Raw genomic sequence first — 14592 nt, forward strand, 5'->3', positions numbered from 1 at the left:
GAAGGAAACACCGTCTAGCCGGAGTCAGCTTGTATTCAAAGTGACACCAAAGTTATGCTTGCTTTCCTGTTGCCTGCTGCAGATGGGTTTGTTTACTCAGAGTGGCGCAGCTCTCTAAGGCACTGCATCTCAGTGCAAGAGGCGTCACTACAGTCCCTGGTTTGAATCCAGGCTGTATCACATCTGCCGTGATTGGGAGTCCCATAGGGCGGCGCACAATTGGCACAGCATCGTCCGGGTTTAGCCGGGGTAGGCCGTCATTGTAAATAAGAATTTGTTCTTAACTGGCTTGCCTAGTTAAATAAAGGTTAAATAAAAAATATATAAAATAAAATGTTTTATTAATCTACGGTGGAACTTAGCCTTTGGCCGAAGTACTTGACCCATTGAATGGATACTTGGTCTTGCCACGTGTCTACCTTGGTTAAAGTAGTTTAACAATGATGATTAAAATGCTTGGCCAAGACTTGCATTCTTACTTAAGCAGAAATGTGTACTGTCTGTGTGTTCTCTGCTCTTGGAGAGCAACAGGCTGCATAATTTGTGATGACCTTAGAATGCCTTGTGCACGCATCTCCCTGTAAACAAGAAAACCAAACATTTGGTTGAATCGACATCAATGCAGCCCTTTTAAAGGGCACCATTGGACTGGCAACTATATCTCACAAGTTCACCAAGGACCAAGTACAAATTTGACATGCATGCATTAGTATGCCAATTTATCATAAGCATAATAAAAGATTTCAGCACAAAAGTGGTGGTTTATAAGTGATGGTTTACTGTATATAGTGATTTCCCAGTCTTGTAAAGGAAGAGACTCACATTCTTCAGGACTTTGATTAGAAATGGGTGTGCAAACTGAAACCAGGCTGGCTTACACTCTGACCCAGTGTCTGGTTGCTGGAGAAGTGCCAAGGTAAACACAATTATTTTAGTCAGACTTGCCTTTGGAGAGATGAACTGTGCGATGGTGGTCTGGAGATGAAAACATACAATCTGGGCCATTTCTTAACAGGAGGACGCTCCAATTCTCCATCCAAATCTATACTGTACTATACTCTAAATTTACTAAGTATTATTTCAATAATGCATTATGCAAGATGTTCAAAAACACATAGCTTGTACCATGGACACAAGGGCTGAAAATAATCCTGGCAAGGTTTGGATGTCTTGTGTACGGTTGTTTTGACAAAGGCTCATTTCTATTCAGATGAAACAACTTTAGCAATAAACAGGCAAGACAGATCATAGGTGACATACAGAATCAGGGGATGTGTGGAACAGGATCCTTTACAAAATAACCTTGTGTACATTTTTCCATCTGAGGAGCATCTGTTATTCTATAGACATAAAATAGGAACTTGTTCCTGCTTCATTTATTAGACAACATCATGTGACTTGTTGTTTTGCAGACCACTTCATGTTAATGAGACCAGAATGGGTTAGCCATTAATTGACAGTCACGATTTATGTGTTATACTACCAAACAAAGCACTTGTTATTATACTGTTGTAATGCATATTCATGAAGTTATTGAATGAAAGAAGTAAGACTTTGAAGATGTTGGCACTTATTTTATACTCTGCCTTATCACCAGTCTCTTTGTCTTTTGGATCAGTACTGTACTGTGATTAAAAATGGCAAAAGAATATGAGTCATTATACAATAAAGTTTTGGTACCATACTTCTCTTTCTTCATTTCAGATTGTTGAATAATCCTAAGATTATTCAAAGTGTATGAACAGTTTAATAAGGATTACAATTTCAGAGGCTAAATGAAGGCTTGGCATTAGGTGAAGGATGTTACCCAATTTTGGGTAGCAAATTTATGGCACTGCAACGTGACAACCAGTTTGGATGCCAGTTCCCATACTTTTGCAAATTGTGCAAAAAAATAACTTTTTTCACAGATGAACAACTGTTCAACTAAATCAAACCTAGCCAACATTGTCCTAGTGGCAATTTATGAGATGGGTATGGGTGTCGTTTAACTTTTTAGGCACCCAAACTTTTTTGTATTTTCATCAGTTCTGGGATTTTATCAAAGCAGACATGTATTGTGCGTGTCTGGTTCTTCCCTTTGGATCAACAGACACAGTTACCATGGGAACATTTCCCCTCTGGAAGCACAGTTTTAATGTTCACAAACATTGCTTTTTTTTCAACTGTTTAATATTCAGCCCTTATGCCCAGTTTCTCATCATTACCTTCGCTTGTTGCTTGATTATCGCAGAATCCAACAGCTCTCATGTTTGTGAAGTGTCTCTTTGTCACCTACTGTATGCTTCCACTTTCCTATTTTATTTCAGCAGACAGATACAGTTACTGCATTGGCCAGCATACCTACATTGAATAACGTATAACAACAAACATGTAGCACAGACATGATCCTTCTCTAAGCAAAGGAGGGAAATAGTGTTGGTGGGAAACACAGGGGAGGAGAGGACCTTCCTTGGATCTTTTTATAAGCACAGGAAGTTGCCAAATTTGAGATGATGTCACGCCCTGATCTGTTTCACCTGTCCTTGTGCTTGTCTCCATCCCCCTCCAGGTGTCGCCCATCTTCCCCATTATCACCTGTGTATTTTTACCTGTGTTTTCTGTCTGTCTGTTGCCAGTTCATCTTCTTTGTTCAAGCCTACCAGTGGTTTGTCTCAGCGCCTGGTTTTCCCTAGTCGCGCGGTTCTCGTTCTCCTGGTTTTTGACTTTTGCCAGTTCTGACCCTGTACCCGCCTGCCTGCCGTCCTGTACCTTTCCTCCACCTCTGGATTACCGACCTATGCCTGTCGTCCTGTACCTTGGCCTCTGCTCTGGATTATCGATCCCTGCCTGCCTTGACCTGTCATTTGCCTGCCCCTGTGGTTACAATAAACATTGTTACTTCACACAGTCGGCACTTGGGTCTTACCTTGATTCCTGATAGATGAAGGTTATTTCCCAGCACTCCCTGGTTGCCCTAATGTAGTATCCTCACTGGGATTCATGCATTATTCTTTTATAATGAAATCAAGAAGAGCAGGAAATGAGTGCCTATATGGATGCACTTGCAGCACTATTCTCACAGTGGAAGAATCAATGTTTTGTAGTGTTTGCGGTCCAATGTATAGCCAGTCTTATGTTTTCTAAATATATTGGCTCTACTTTTTGTCAGTCTCTTTTATTCAACAGCCTAAACAGCAATATAGATTTCATGCCATCACCAGCAATGGGGTCTAGCTTGCTTATCCAGAGCTTGGGGGGTATCTAGTGGTCAAAAAGATAAATACATTGGTACATTCTTCATATTGCATGTTGTACCTTTCTTTTAGCAAACTCGGCCTAAAGTTGAACAAAATTGCATTACATTATTGAGGGCTTAATTTCAATACATTTCTGATCATAAAAGTTGACAAACACAAGTTTTCTATTATATGAAAAAAAATTACATAGGGTAGCCTATGTTTTTCCTATAATGGAAAACTGAATTTTGTCAACCTTAATACTAGGTTGTTAAATGAGGAACTCAAGTAAACTTTGTTCCATTTTAGACTTTATTTGGGAAATGTGAATTATAAGCTTCCATGAGCATGTTGTTTTTCATTCATATTAACCATCACATCAGATACTGTCTCAGATCAATTCAGCCTACAGTTCTTCACCCTGAGTAGGCTACATTACCCTGATTGCACAATAGTGCTTACAAATGCAATATCATTACAAAAAGTAATTACAAATGTGTTTACCCTGTGTTGCACAGTAATTTCTGATTTATTCAACAAAATAATACATTTATTTTAAAGTGTTTACCCCTTTTTCTCCCCAATTTCGTGATATCCAATTGATAGTTACAGTCTTATCCCATCACTGCAAATGAACGATAACTATATGATGGGGAGCAGCATAGCATTCTATTACAATTAAGGATTCTGGGTAGCAGTATAATCTGATGGGGAACAGAACCCCTGAATGTAGGATAGCCAACTGTATCCATACACCAACATATCATTGGCTTTATTTTAGATATGTCTCAAAACCTATCCACCTTATTATTGTATTTGACCTGTGCCATACTTGCTTTAGGCAGGCAGTATGGTTTCTAGTAAAACATGTTTGGCAGCGCGAGTGGCCTCTGTTGACCGGATGCATGTCTCATCTCCTGCTTGAAGGAACTGAGTTGGTGGTTGCAGCACAAACCAACAGTCGCTAGCTAGCCACAATCTGGGACTGCTAAAATGTTACCATTATCTATAAAAGACGACGAGTACAAGCCAGCCAAATTCAACCTCCTTGCCAAAATTTCAGGATGGTTCAGGTAAGTTGTTGTATTTGTACTGTCTTTTTATGTTTATTTAGCTATTTTGAATCTATGCTAATTCAGATATCTGAAAATCATGCCAAAAAATGATGCTTCCTGAAACATAATGGATTTATTAGCTAGCTACTTTACAATCTATATTGGTTGACCAGAGAGATATTGTTGTCAGCTAACGTTACATAGACAAATATTTATAGGGGACAGTAGCTGGCTAGCTAACTTAGCTTCAGATGCCGGAATGGATGTCTTAACTAGCCAACACAGCTGGAAGTTAGCTAACGTTAACGTTACTTCCGACTTACTTAGCTATCTAGTTGTAGTTATCTAACCTAGGGCGGTTGTATAATATTTGTATGCGGTCAACATGCTTTACAGCAAAATGGATGCAATATTTGACATAGCTAACGTTACTTCTCATTCATAAACTGCCATACAAAAGCAATACGCTCGACTGTTGTGATTAGCGCAAGGCTAGCTTGGTTGATAACTCGCGCTAACTTGCGGCTTTCATCAACTGGGATTCTAACTCAGTGCAATTTCTTATTTTCCAGATCAATCCTATCTGATACAACATCACGCAATTTGTTTTTCTTTCTCTGTCTGAATCTGTCCTTTGCTTTTGTGGAATTATCGTACGGCATATGGAGTAACAGGTGAGTTCTGACCGTATATAAATCGAAAAACACGCAACTCTTATTTCAGGATGTGCCACGTATGTCTAAGCATTGTGCCATAAACCGTTGCTTGCACTGCCCCTATCAGTGGGAATGCACCACATACTATATATATTTGAGCTACTTTGCTAATTGTTATTCCCCAATCTGTATTAAAATGTCTATTTAGCTTGACGTCTGTGCATTCATTTCTGCCAGGACATCCTCTCTGCAACATGTGTTCAAATTAACTGGAACCAGCTGATTATCTGTCTGGTCTCCCAGGCTAGTATTCAAATGTCACTATCATAAAGTTAATGTCTTCCCATAGACAAGTAAATAGCTAGCTAGAACTAATATGTGCAAGAATAAATTATTGTTTTATCAGCCATTACTTAGTCATTCATTTAAGTACTGTATTTTTTTTTTTTGCTCTCAGTTTAGGCTTGATATCAGATTCCTTTCACATGTTCTTCGACTGCACTGCACTTTTAGCCGGACTTGCAGCCTCCGTGATCTCCAGGTGGAGGTCGAATGACTCCTTCTCATATGGGTACGTATGCAATCAATGTAGACCAGGGGTTTCAAACATACGGTCCGTGGGTGGTTTGATCTTTTGTTATAGCAGTATCGAAAGGAGTTTGCAAGTTATTTTAATTGAGATACACCGAGCACTCACGTACCCGTCTCCCATGTTTTCAGTGTTGCTCCTAGAGGCTTTTCCACCACGTACCAACAGACTACACTGTCGTACGGCTCCAGAAGTGTCTTTATACCGGTATCATATTAACCAAGTTGGCTTTAATGAAACCAAGATTATTTATTGACAACACAAGGCTCTTGCGTGGTACTCTTTAGATGCCAAGGGAAGAAAACCCCTCAGTAAGAGAAACAACAGAAGGTTCCACAAAAGAGGAGTACTCACGTTTGACTCCCCTCCAGAGAGCTGATTCTGAAGCTTCTTTCAACCAACACGGCTAAAAACCTTAGCATCCCATCCTCGTCGCTATTATGTAAAGGACATTTTGGTGAATAAAAAAGAAGCGGAGTCGTTGATCAGTTGCAGCAGGAAGACATCTCCAGAACAGAAGTAGAGAAAATGTCTAACAGGCCTCTTGGCAACGGCCTTTATATTCTAATCGGACAGTACCAAATGTTCTCTAAACATCAGCCCGAGAGGCTTGTATGAAGACAAAACAAAAGGCTGTGACTATGCCACCTGCTACAGAATCAGTGTTTATAATGTCATCAATACTAAACTCAGTACAAAAAGAAACGTCCCTTTTTCAGGACCTTGTCTTTCAAAGATAATTTGTAAAAATCCAAATAACTTCACAGATCTTCATTGTAAAGGGTTTAAACACTGTTTCCCATGCTGGTTCAATGAACCATAAACAATTAATGAACTTGCACCTGTGGAACGGTCGTTAAGACACTAACAGCTTACAGACGGTAGGCAATTACGGTCACAGTTATGAAAACTTAGGACACTAAAGAGGCCTTTCTACTGACACTGAAAAACACCAAAAGAAAGATGCCCAGGGTCCCTGCTCATCTGCGTGAACTTGCCTTAGGCATGCTGCAAGGAGGCATGAAGACTGCAGATGTGGCCAGGGCAATAAATTGCAATGTCCGTACTGTGAGACGCCTAAGACAGCGCTACAGGGAGACAAGACGGACAGCTGATCGTCCTTGCAGTGCCAGACCATGTGTAACAACACCTGCATAAGATCGGTACATCCGAACAGCACACCTGCGGGACAGGTACAGGATGGCAACAACAACTGCCTGAGTTACACCAGGAACGCACAATCCCTCCATCAGTGCTCAGACTGTCGGCAATAGGCTGAGAGAGGCTGGACTGAGGGCTTGTAGGCCTGTTGTAAAGCAGGTTCTCACCAGACATCACCGGCAACAACGTCGCCTATGGGCACAAACCCACCGTCGCTGGACCAGACAGGACTGGCAAAAAGTGCTCTTCACTGATGAGTCACGGTTTTGTCTCACCAGGGGTGATGGTCGGATTCGTGTTTATCGTCGAAGGAATGAGCTTTACACCGAGGCCTGTACTCTGGAGCAGGATCGTTTTGGCGGTAGAGGGTCCGTCATGGTCTGGGGCAGTGTGTCGGCCTGAGCTTGTTGTCATTGCAGGCAATCTGAACGCTGTCCTCCTCCCTCATATGGTACCCTTCCTGCTGGCTCAACCTGACATGACCCTCCAGCATGACAATGCCAACAGCCATACTGCTTGTTCTGTGCGTGATTTCCTGCAAGACAGGAATGTCAATGTTCTGCCATGGCCAGCCAAGAGCCCGGATCTCAATCCCATTGACCACGTCTGAGATCTGTTGGATCGGAGGGTGAGGGCTAGGGCCATTCGCTCCAGGAATGTCCGGGAACTTGCAGGTGCCTTGGTGGAAGAGTGGGGTAACATCTCACAGCAAGAACTGGCAAATCTGGTGCAGTCCATGAGGAGGAGATGCACTGCAGTACTTAATGCAGCTGGTGGCCACACCAGATACTGACTGACTTTTGATTTTGACTTCCCTTTGTTCTTTGACACATTATTCCATTTATGTTAGTCACATGTCTGTGGAACTTGTTCAGTTTATGTCTCAGTTGTTGAATCTTGTCATGTTCATACAAATATTTACACATGTTAGTTTGCTGAAAATAAACGCAGTTGACAGTGAGAGGATGTTTATTTTTGTTGTTGCTGAGTTTATAATAATCAGTGCTTGTTCCTTCAGTAGCTCTGACGTCAATCACTATCAAATGATACGAGAACAACCCATAACATTCAGTATCTAGTGACCATCAAATCAGTGTCACAAACAGAACACTGGAAAATCATGTGTGTTGCAGAAAGGGAAAACCTATAAATATGCTAAGTATTGTGTTAATTACTCTTAATATTCAGTTAACTTAATTCATCTTAAATATTCCCATTACAAACAAATATACCACATTTTTAAGAGCGGCCCTCCAGACCTCAACTAAGACTATATGCGGTCGGTGGGGCAAATGGAGTTTTACTCCCCTGATGTAGAGTGCTAGCGAAGAGTGAAGCTACAAAGGTTACGTCGTCTGAAACTAATAAGGTGTCTGCTAATGTTTACATTGACGTTTGTGACGTCTCCATTCTCAAAGCGTATACGCATACCTGCATTATTTCTGATCTTATGGCTTTATTGATATCCAGGGTTGCCAATCCTCCTGGTGAGCACTAAAACTTTCTGTGACAGAATGTGCACCTTCACTTAGGGCTGGCGCGGTAATTGTATAATCGTGTAACCGACGATTATGGATGAAGACTGTGATGAAAATAAAATAGGTCATAACCATTTATTTTTTGTGAACTTAATTTTTAAGTCGACAAACTCTACCCGAAAGTAGTCAAGTAAAAGTAAGCCTGCTTCACATAACAGCTGATATAAAGCGAGAGGAGTGGAGACAAAGTTTTAGAATTTTGTGTTGTGGAGCAAACGGCTGATGGAAGACTGCTGAAGTCGGAAGTTTCCATTTCCATGGGCACATGGACTCTCTACAACGTGATATAACTTCATTGCTCCTTGTTTCAGCAAGGTTTTGTTGCAAACTAGTATCATGAAATGCATGCACCCAATGGCTTACCAAAAACAGGGCACACTCTGTGACAGTTAGGAGGAGAGGAGAAAATGTGCTTCATGAACGACTATAACGGTGGTCATTTGACTGACAAATAAGACATCTAAAATTCCATGACTGTCACAGCCCTACCTTCAGTACACATTTGGATGTGTGTATTGCTACTCATGTAACAAATGTGGTGCAGTTGTTTTAAATCCTATTGGTATTTGGATAGGTGATTAGACTTTATTGTTTACCTTTGTGTATTGTCTTTCTCATTCTTATGTTTTTCCAGGTATGTGAGGGCAGAGGTATTGGCAGGGTTTGTGAATGGCCTGTTCCTCATCTTTACTGCCTTCTTCATTTTCTCAGAAGGTGTAGAGGTATGTCACAGAACAATCATTTTCATCATATCACATAATGAAACCAGGTTGATTTTGATGGGCCTAGTGTTTGGACAATGTTTTTTTTTTTTTTTTTACTGAAATTGACAATTGTATCTACCTTTTTTATTTAAGATGATCCATTCTGAATAACGTTCTTGTGATGTTGTTTGACTGGTCTTGTCTCCTGCTGCTTCTGACAGAGGGCTTTGGAGCCGCCACACGTGAATCACGATCGCCTGCTACCAGTGTCCGTCGCTGGACTGCTGGTTAACCTGGTTGGCATCTTTGTGTTCCAGCACGGGGGCCACGGCCACTCTCACGGCGGGGATGAAGGTTCAACATCTCTCTCTCTCTCTCCAGTGTCACTTTGCACCTCCATATCACTACATGATCCCCTAATCATCACACTCTCCCAAGTGGTCAGGCCTTTCCTGATAATTTCTCTATTCAAAGTTCCTGCCCTTCCTCCTTGTGCTTCTATGCTAGGTCTAAAAGCATATAGTATTGGGGTGGAGCCATGTGGTGATTTGCCTTATGCACCCATCAATTTTTCTCCTAAGGTTCCTTTACTTGGTGGTCCCCCAAGTTGTTCACTCAAATCCTCCCCAGGCTCATGTTTTAGGCTTTCTCTCTACTCTTTCTTTCCCAAGTATCTCTCTCTCTCTTTCCCAAGACCCTCTGCTCTCCGCCTAACCCCTGTCCACTCTGAAGTCACCAGTCCCTGTACCCTTTTCAAACACCCTAATATTAGCTTGTCTCATATACTGTATGATGGAAAACTAGTTTTGGTGGGAAACTAGTCAGACCACATGCACATGACTTGAAGCTGCAGCACATGATATGCAGCTAACAGTCAGCTGTGTTCGAGAGCATTCTTTTAATCTAAATGAGTGAGAAATAGATGTCGTTGTTGTAAAAGTTTGAGTTTACATGTTAAATTATTTTTCCATATTAAATTATTGTGTGAATTTTGCTAATGTGGACAGTTTGTTACTACTTTACACAAGGTTGCATTTTCACCCCATAAAATTTACTGGAATTACCCGTTTTATCTCAGATTGGTGATGTTAGAATAAAAGTTTAGTCATCACGATGACATAAGATTGATTGCTTAAAACAGATCAATATCTTTGGGTTTGTGCCATTTGATTTTTGTCACTCGCACTGGGATGCGCAGGACTTAAAACTTGTTAATGAAATCGCACGAAAAGTTAAGTCTCTAGCCACACAACAATACACAGATTTGACTGTCAAATCCTTCACTTAAATAGCAGTCAACCGTTGTCAGTGTTGGTATTCTATGCCGCGTTGTGATTCGTTTAAGTTAACTAACAGAAAAAAATTGTATGTTCCGTTTTCCATGATGGCAGCCTCCCGAAATAAACATCCGACATTCCAAAATATACATAAGCCTTTTACAAGTTGTCATCTAACCAGCCATGTATAGGTTATTCCAAGTTTCCCTGTGGCCTTTGAACAGTGTTAGTTCAAACAGCGCTACACCACAAACGTTTTCCCACGTTCTATTGATTTCAGTGTGATATTAATGGAAGTGATTAACAAAAGAAATCGCAAACTTACCGTGTTACGACCCACATGAAACAAAATGCAACACTTCAAAATGTCTTATACAATCCGTGTGGTTTTTGAGCTGTGTTGCACGATATGAGTGATTGACAAATAAGTGTTGCGTTTCTCTTTCCGTTTTGGTGACCCCCAAATCCAAATGCATCACTCTTCTGCAGGTTGTTCTCTACCCAGTGATTAAAAAAATATCTCCAGTTTCCATTTAGTTTTTTTAGTTATTTTGAACAGCATGGAATCTAATTTCGATATCGGGGATTTGTTGCCACTTGTCAAAACAACAGGTATTTGGTGCGTGTGCAGTTTTAAGGTGCTTGTTTAAAAAAATACAAGTAATATGATTGCTATTGTTGCACATGTACAGTTGAAGTCGGAAGTTTACATACACTCAATTAGTATTTGGTAGCATTGCCTTTAAATGGTTTAACTTGGGTCAAATGTTTCGGGTAGCCTTCCACAAGCTTCCCACAATAAGTTGGATGAATCTTGGGCCATTCCTCCTGACAGAGCTGGTGTAACTGAGTCAGGTTTGGAGGCATCCTTGCTCGCACATGCTTTTTCAGTTCTGCCCACACATTTTCTATAGGATTTTGTGATGGCCTCTCCAATACCTTGACTTTGTTGTCCTTAAGCCATTTTGCCACAACTTTGGAAGTATGCTTGGGGTCATTGTCCATTTGGAAGACCCATTTGCAACCAAGCTTTAACTTCCTGACTGCTGTCTTGAGATGTTGCTTCAATATATCCACATAATATTTCTACCTCATGATGCCATCTATTTTGTGAAGTGCACCAGTCCCTCCTGCAGCAAATCACCCCCACAACATGACCCTGCTGCCACCCCCGTGCTTCACGGTTGGGATGGTGTTCTTTGGCTTGCAAGCCTCCTCCTTTTCCCTCCAAACATACGATGGTCATTATGGCTAAACAGTTCTATTTTTGTTTCATCAGCCCAGAGGACATTTCTCCAAAAAATACGATCTTTGTCCCCATGTGCAGTTGCAAACCGTAGTATGGCTTTTTTTATGGCGGTTTTGGAGCAGTGGCTTCTTCCTTGCTCAGCAACCTTTCAGGTTATGTCGATTTAGGACTCGTTTTACTGTGGATATAGTTACTTTTGTACCTGTTTCCTCCAGCATCTTCACAAGGTCCTTTGCTGCTGTTCTGGGATTGATTTGCTCTTTTCGCACCAAAGTACGTTCATTTTTAGGAGACAGAACGCGTCTCCTTCCTGAGCGGTATAACGGCAGCGTGGTCCCATGGTGTTTACACTTGTGTACTATTGTTTGTACAGATGAACGTGGTACCTTCAGGCGTTTAGAAATTGCTCCCAAGGATGAACCAGACTTGTGGAGGTCTGCAATTCTTTTCGAGGTCTTGTCTGATTTCTTTTGATTTTTCCCATGATGTCAAGGAAAGACGCACCGAGTTTGAAGTTCTGTAAACAATTGTTGGAAAAATTACTTGTCATGCACAAGGTAGATGTCCTAAACGACTTGCCAAAACTATAGTTTGTTATCAAGAAATTTGTGGTTGAAAAACAAGTTTAAATGACTCCAACATAAGTGTATGTAAACTTCCGACTTCAACTCTGTGTAGATAGTACAGTTTATATTTTCAATACATCACACTGTTTCTGCATATTGGTTATTGATTTGGACACGTTAACCTGATATTTATCCAAATGTCTTGTCGACAGGAAGCAGCGACAGCATCATTTTCCACTTAAGTTTTAGGAACATAAATGTAACTTTCAACATTACTTTCCAATGGTATTGTACTTAATCAGGTTAAAACAGCTGTCCAAAAACGTGCTGCGATTTCTGATTTATTTTGATGATATACCAGAAGTCACCAAAATGGGTTTGCCCTGCCTACGTCCTGGTATGAAATGAATTGAAATTTATGCATTCACTACTGTAAGTCGCTCTGGATAAGAGCGTCTGCTAAATGACGTAAATGTAAATGTCCTGCAATTCACCGTTTAGCAAACAACATAGCTCCTGCTTGTGCTCACCTTCACTCCACCTTCTTTGGTTCCGTTCTTCTGTCTCTCCGAGGACAAAGGAGATGACTGTGGACTACAGGAAAAGGAGGACCGAGCATGCTCTAGTGGAGCAGGTTGAGAGCTTCAAGTTCCTTGGTGTCCACATCCCCAACAAACTATCATGGTCCAAACACACTAAGACAGTTGTGAAGAGGGCACGACAAACCCTATTCCCCCTCAGGAGATGGGAAAAGATTTGGCATGCGTCCTCAGATCTTCAAAGTTCTACAGTTGCACCATCGAGAGCATCCTGACAGGTTGCATCACTGCCTCGTATGGCAACTGCTCGGCCTCCGACCACAGGGCACTACAGAGGGAAGTGCGTGCAGTCCAGTACATCACTGGGGCCAAGCTTCGGTAGCAGGACCCCTATACCAGGCGGTGTCAGAGGAAGGTCCTAAAAAATTGTCAGACTCCAGCCACCCTAGTCATAGACTGTTCTTTCTGCTAACGCACAAGCGGTACCGGAGCGCCAGACTTCTTAACAGCTTCTACTCCCAAGCCATAAGACTGCTGAATAGTTAATCAAATGGCTACCCAGAGTATTTGCATTGACCCCCCCCCCCCCCCCCCCAACATGTACATATTACCTCGACTAACCGGTGCCCCCGCACATTGACTCTGTACCGGGACCCCCTTGTTTTTAAAAAATGTTTTACTTAACCAACAATGCAGTTAAGAAAAATAAATGTTAAGGACTTGTAAGTAGAAAACAACCTGTTGTTGTTTTCTGCGCATGTGACATACAATTTGATTTGACATTTACTCTAGTATGACTTTTTTCAGGTTAATTAGCTGAATGCGTTCCTCAAGCAGGGAGCACCCTGAATAGAAGAGCACCAAGGCCAAGTGTTTTCTTTCACCTTTATGTTCAATAGAATGTCAACTGATTTACATGTTTTCCTCTTGACACAGATTTAGCTGTAGGTGTTTGAGCACAAGAATATTTTTTCAGTAATAATGATAATAATCTGTGTCTTCTATCTCTGCAGGTCATGGCCACAGCCACTCTTTGTTCAATGGCAGTACGGGTCACGGACACAGCCATGGGGGGCATGGGCATGAGTCCAAACACGGAGATGGGCACGGGCACAGCCACGGAGATGGGCACGGGCACAGCCACGGAGATGGGCACGGGCACAGCCACGGAGATGGGCACGGGCACTCCCACGATGACCCCCACTGCCATGGTGAGACCACACCTGGCACAGAAAACAAAATGGCTGTAATGCAGTGTGAGAATTCTCACACTGTCTCTTGTTCCAGAATAGGTAGTTATTTCAGTGGGTTGCAATGTTTTATATCTCCATTTAGGTAAATGCATAAAACGTTTGAGGAGAGTGAATATGCAGTGAATGAAAATGTAAACACCAGCAACATTTTCCCAAAAATGTAGATTCATATTGAAGATAGGTTTTCTGCTTCTCAATGTGTTGGCATTATTTAGGGGTCCAATCCCAAATCAATTCCTACTCATTCCTTGTTAAATTTGCAATCAGGGTTGCTAAATTCATGATACACTCTTCAAGAATCATTGGGTAACTTATAAATGCCTATGAGCTTAGTTCAACTGTCGTACCCCATCAGAACCCCAAATATATGCTTGTTTTACCCCATTGTAAACACTGTATAGCCTCAAAATATTGTTAAAGCTATAATTTTGATACCATGGATGGTCAGTCCTTGCATCCATAGCTGTCTATGAATTTAAGTGGTCACATTTTTCCAGCCCCATACCTCAGCTATTTAGCAAATCAGTGGCGGGGTGGCCGCTTTGTTTGAATAGCATATTTCCACTTTAAATCTCTACACACTGAATTAGTGTCCCTCCAGCTGAAAATTACTTTTTGCCTACAGCGCTAGGTGGCGCTATTACCACATTGCTGATACCTTCCAAATCTTGTCAGCTCTACAAGCGGGACTCAAAGATGTACTGTTGGGAAGAGGGAGCTGTTTATAAGGCCTGACTGTTCAGTGTGTGCAATTAATGACTGTGCACTCACCGTTGTCTATCACTTT

General features: G+C 41.5%; 1 protein-coding gene across 1 annotated transcript in view; it reads left to right on the plus strand.

Moving 5' to 3' along the window:
- The first annotated feature begins 4106 nt into the window (after nucleotides 1-4106).
- Nucleotides 4107-14592, plus strand: part of LOC100195443 (zinc transporter 7) — a 39738-nt gene continuing 29252 nt past the window's right edge. The window contains exons 1-6 of the mRNA XM_014149426.3: nucleotides 4107-4291; nucleotides 4846-4947; nucleotides 5387-5500; nucleotides 8852-8939; nucleotides 9143-9275; nucleotides 13566-13763. Coding sequence (XP_014004901.1) covers nucleotides 4212-4291; nucleotides 4846-4947; nucleotides 5387-5500; nucleotides 8852-8939; nucleotides 9143-9275; nucleotides 13566-13763 — 715 coding nt within the window. The 5' untranslated portion in view covers nucleotides 4107-4211. The remainder of the gene's footprint in view (nucleotides 4292-4845; nucleotides 4948-5386; nucleotides 5501-8851; nucleotides 8940-9142; nucleotides 9276-13565; nucleotides 13764-14592) is intronic.

This window comes from Salmo salar, chromosome 16 (genome assembly GCF_965601325.2).
Source record: "Salmo salar chromosome 16, fSalSal1, whole genome shotgun sequence".
Taxonomy (NCBI): domain Eukaryota; kingdom Metazoa; phylum Chordata; class Actinopteri; order Salmoniformes; family Salmonidae; genus Salmo; species Salmo salar.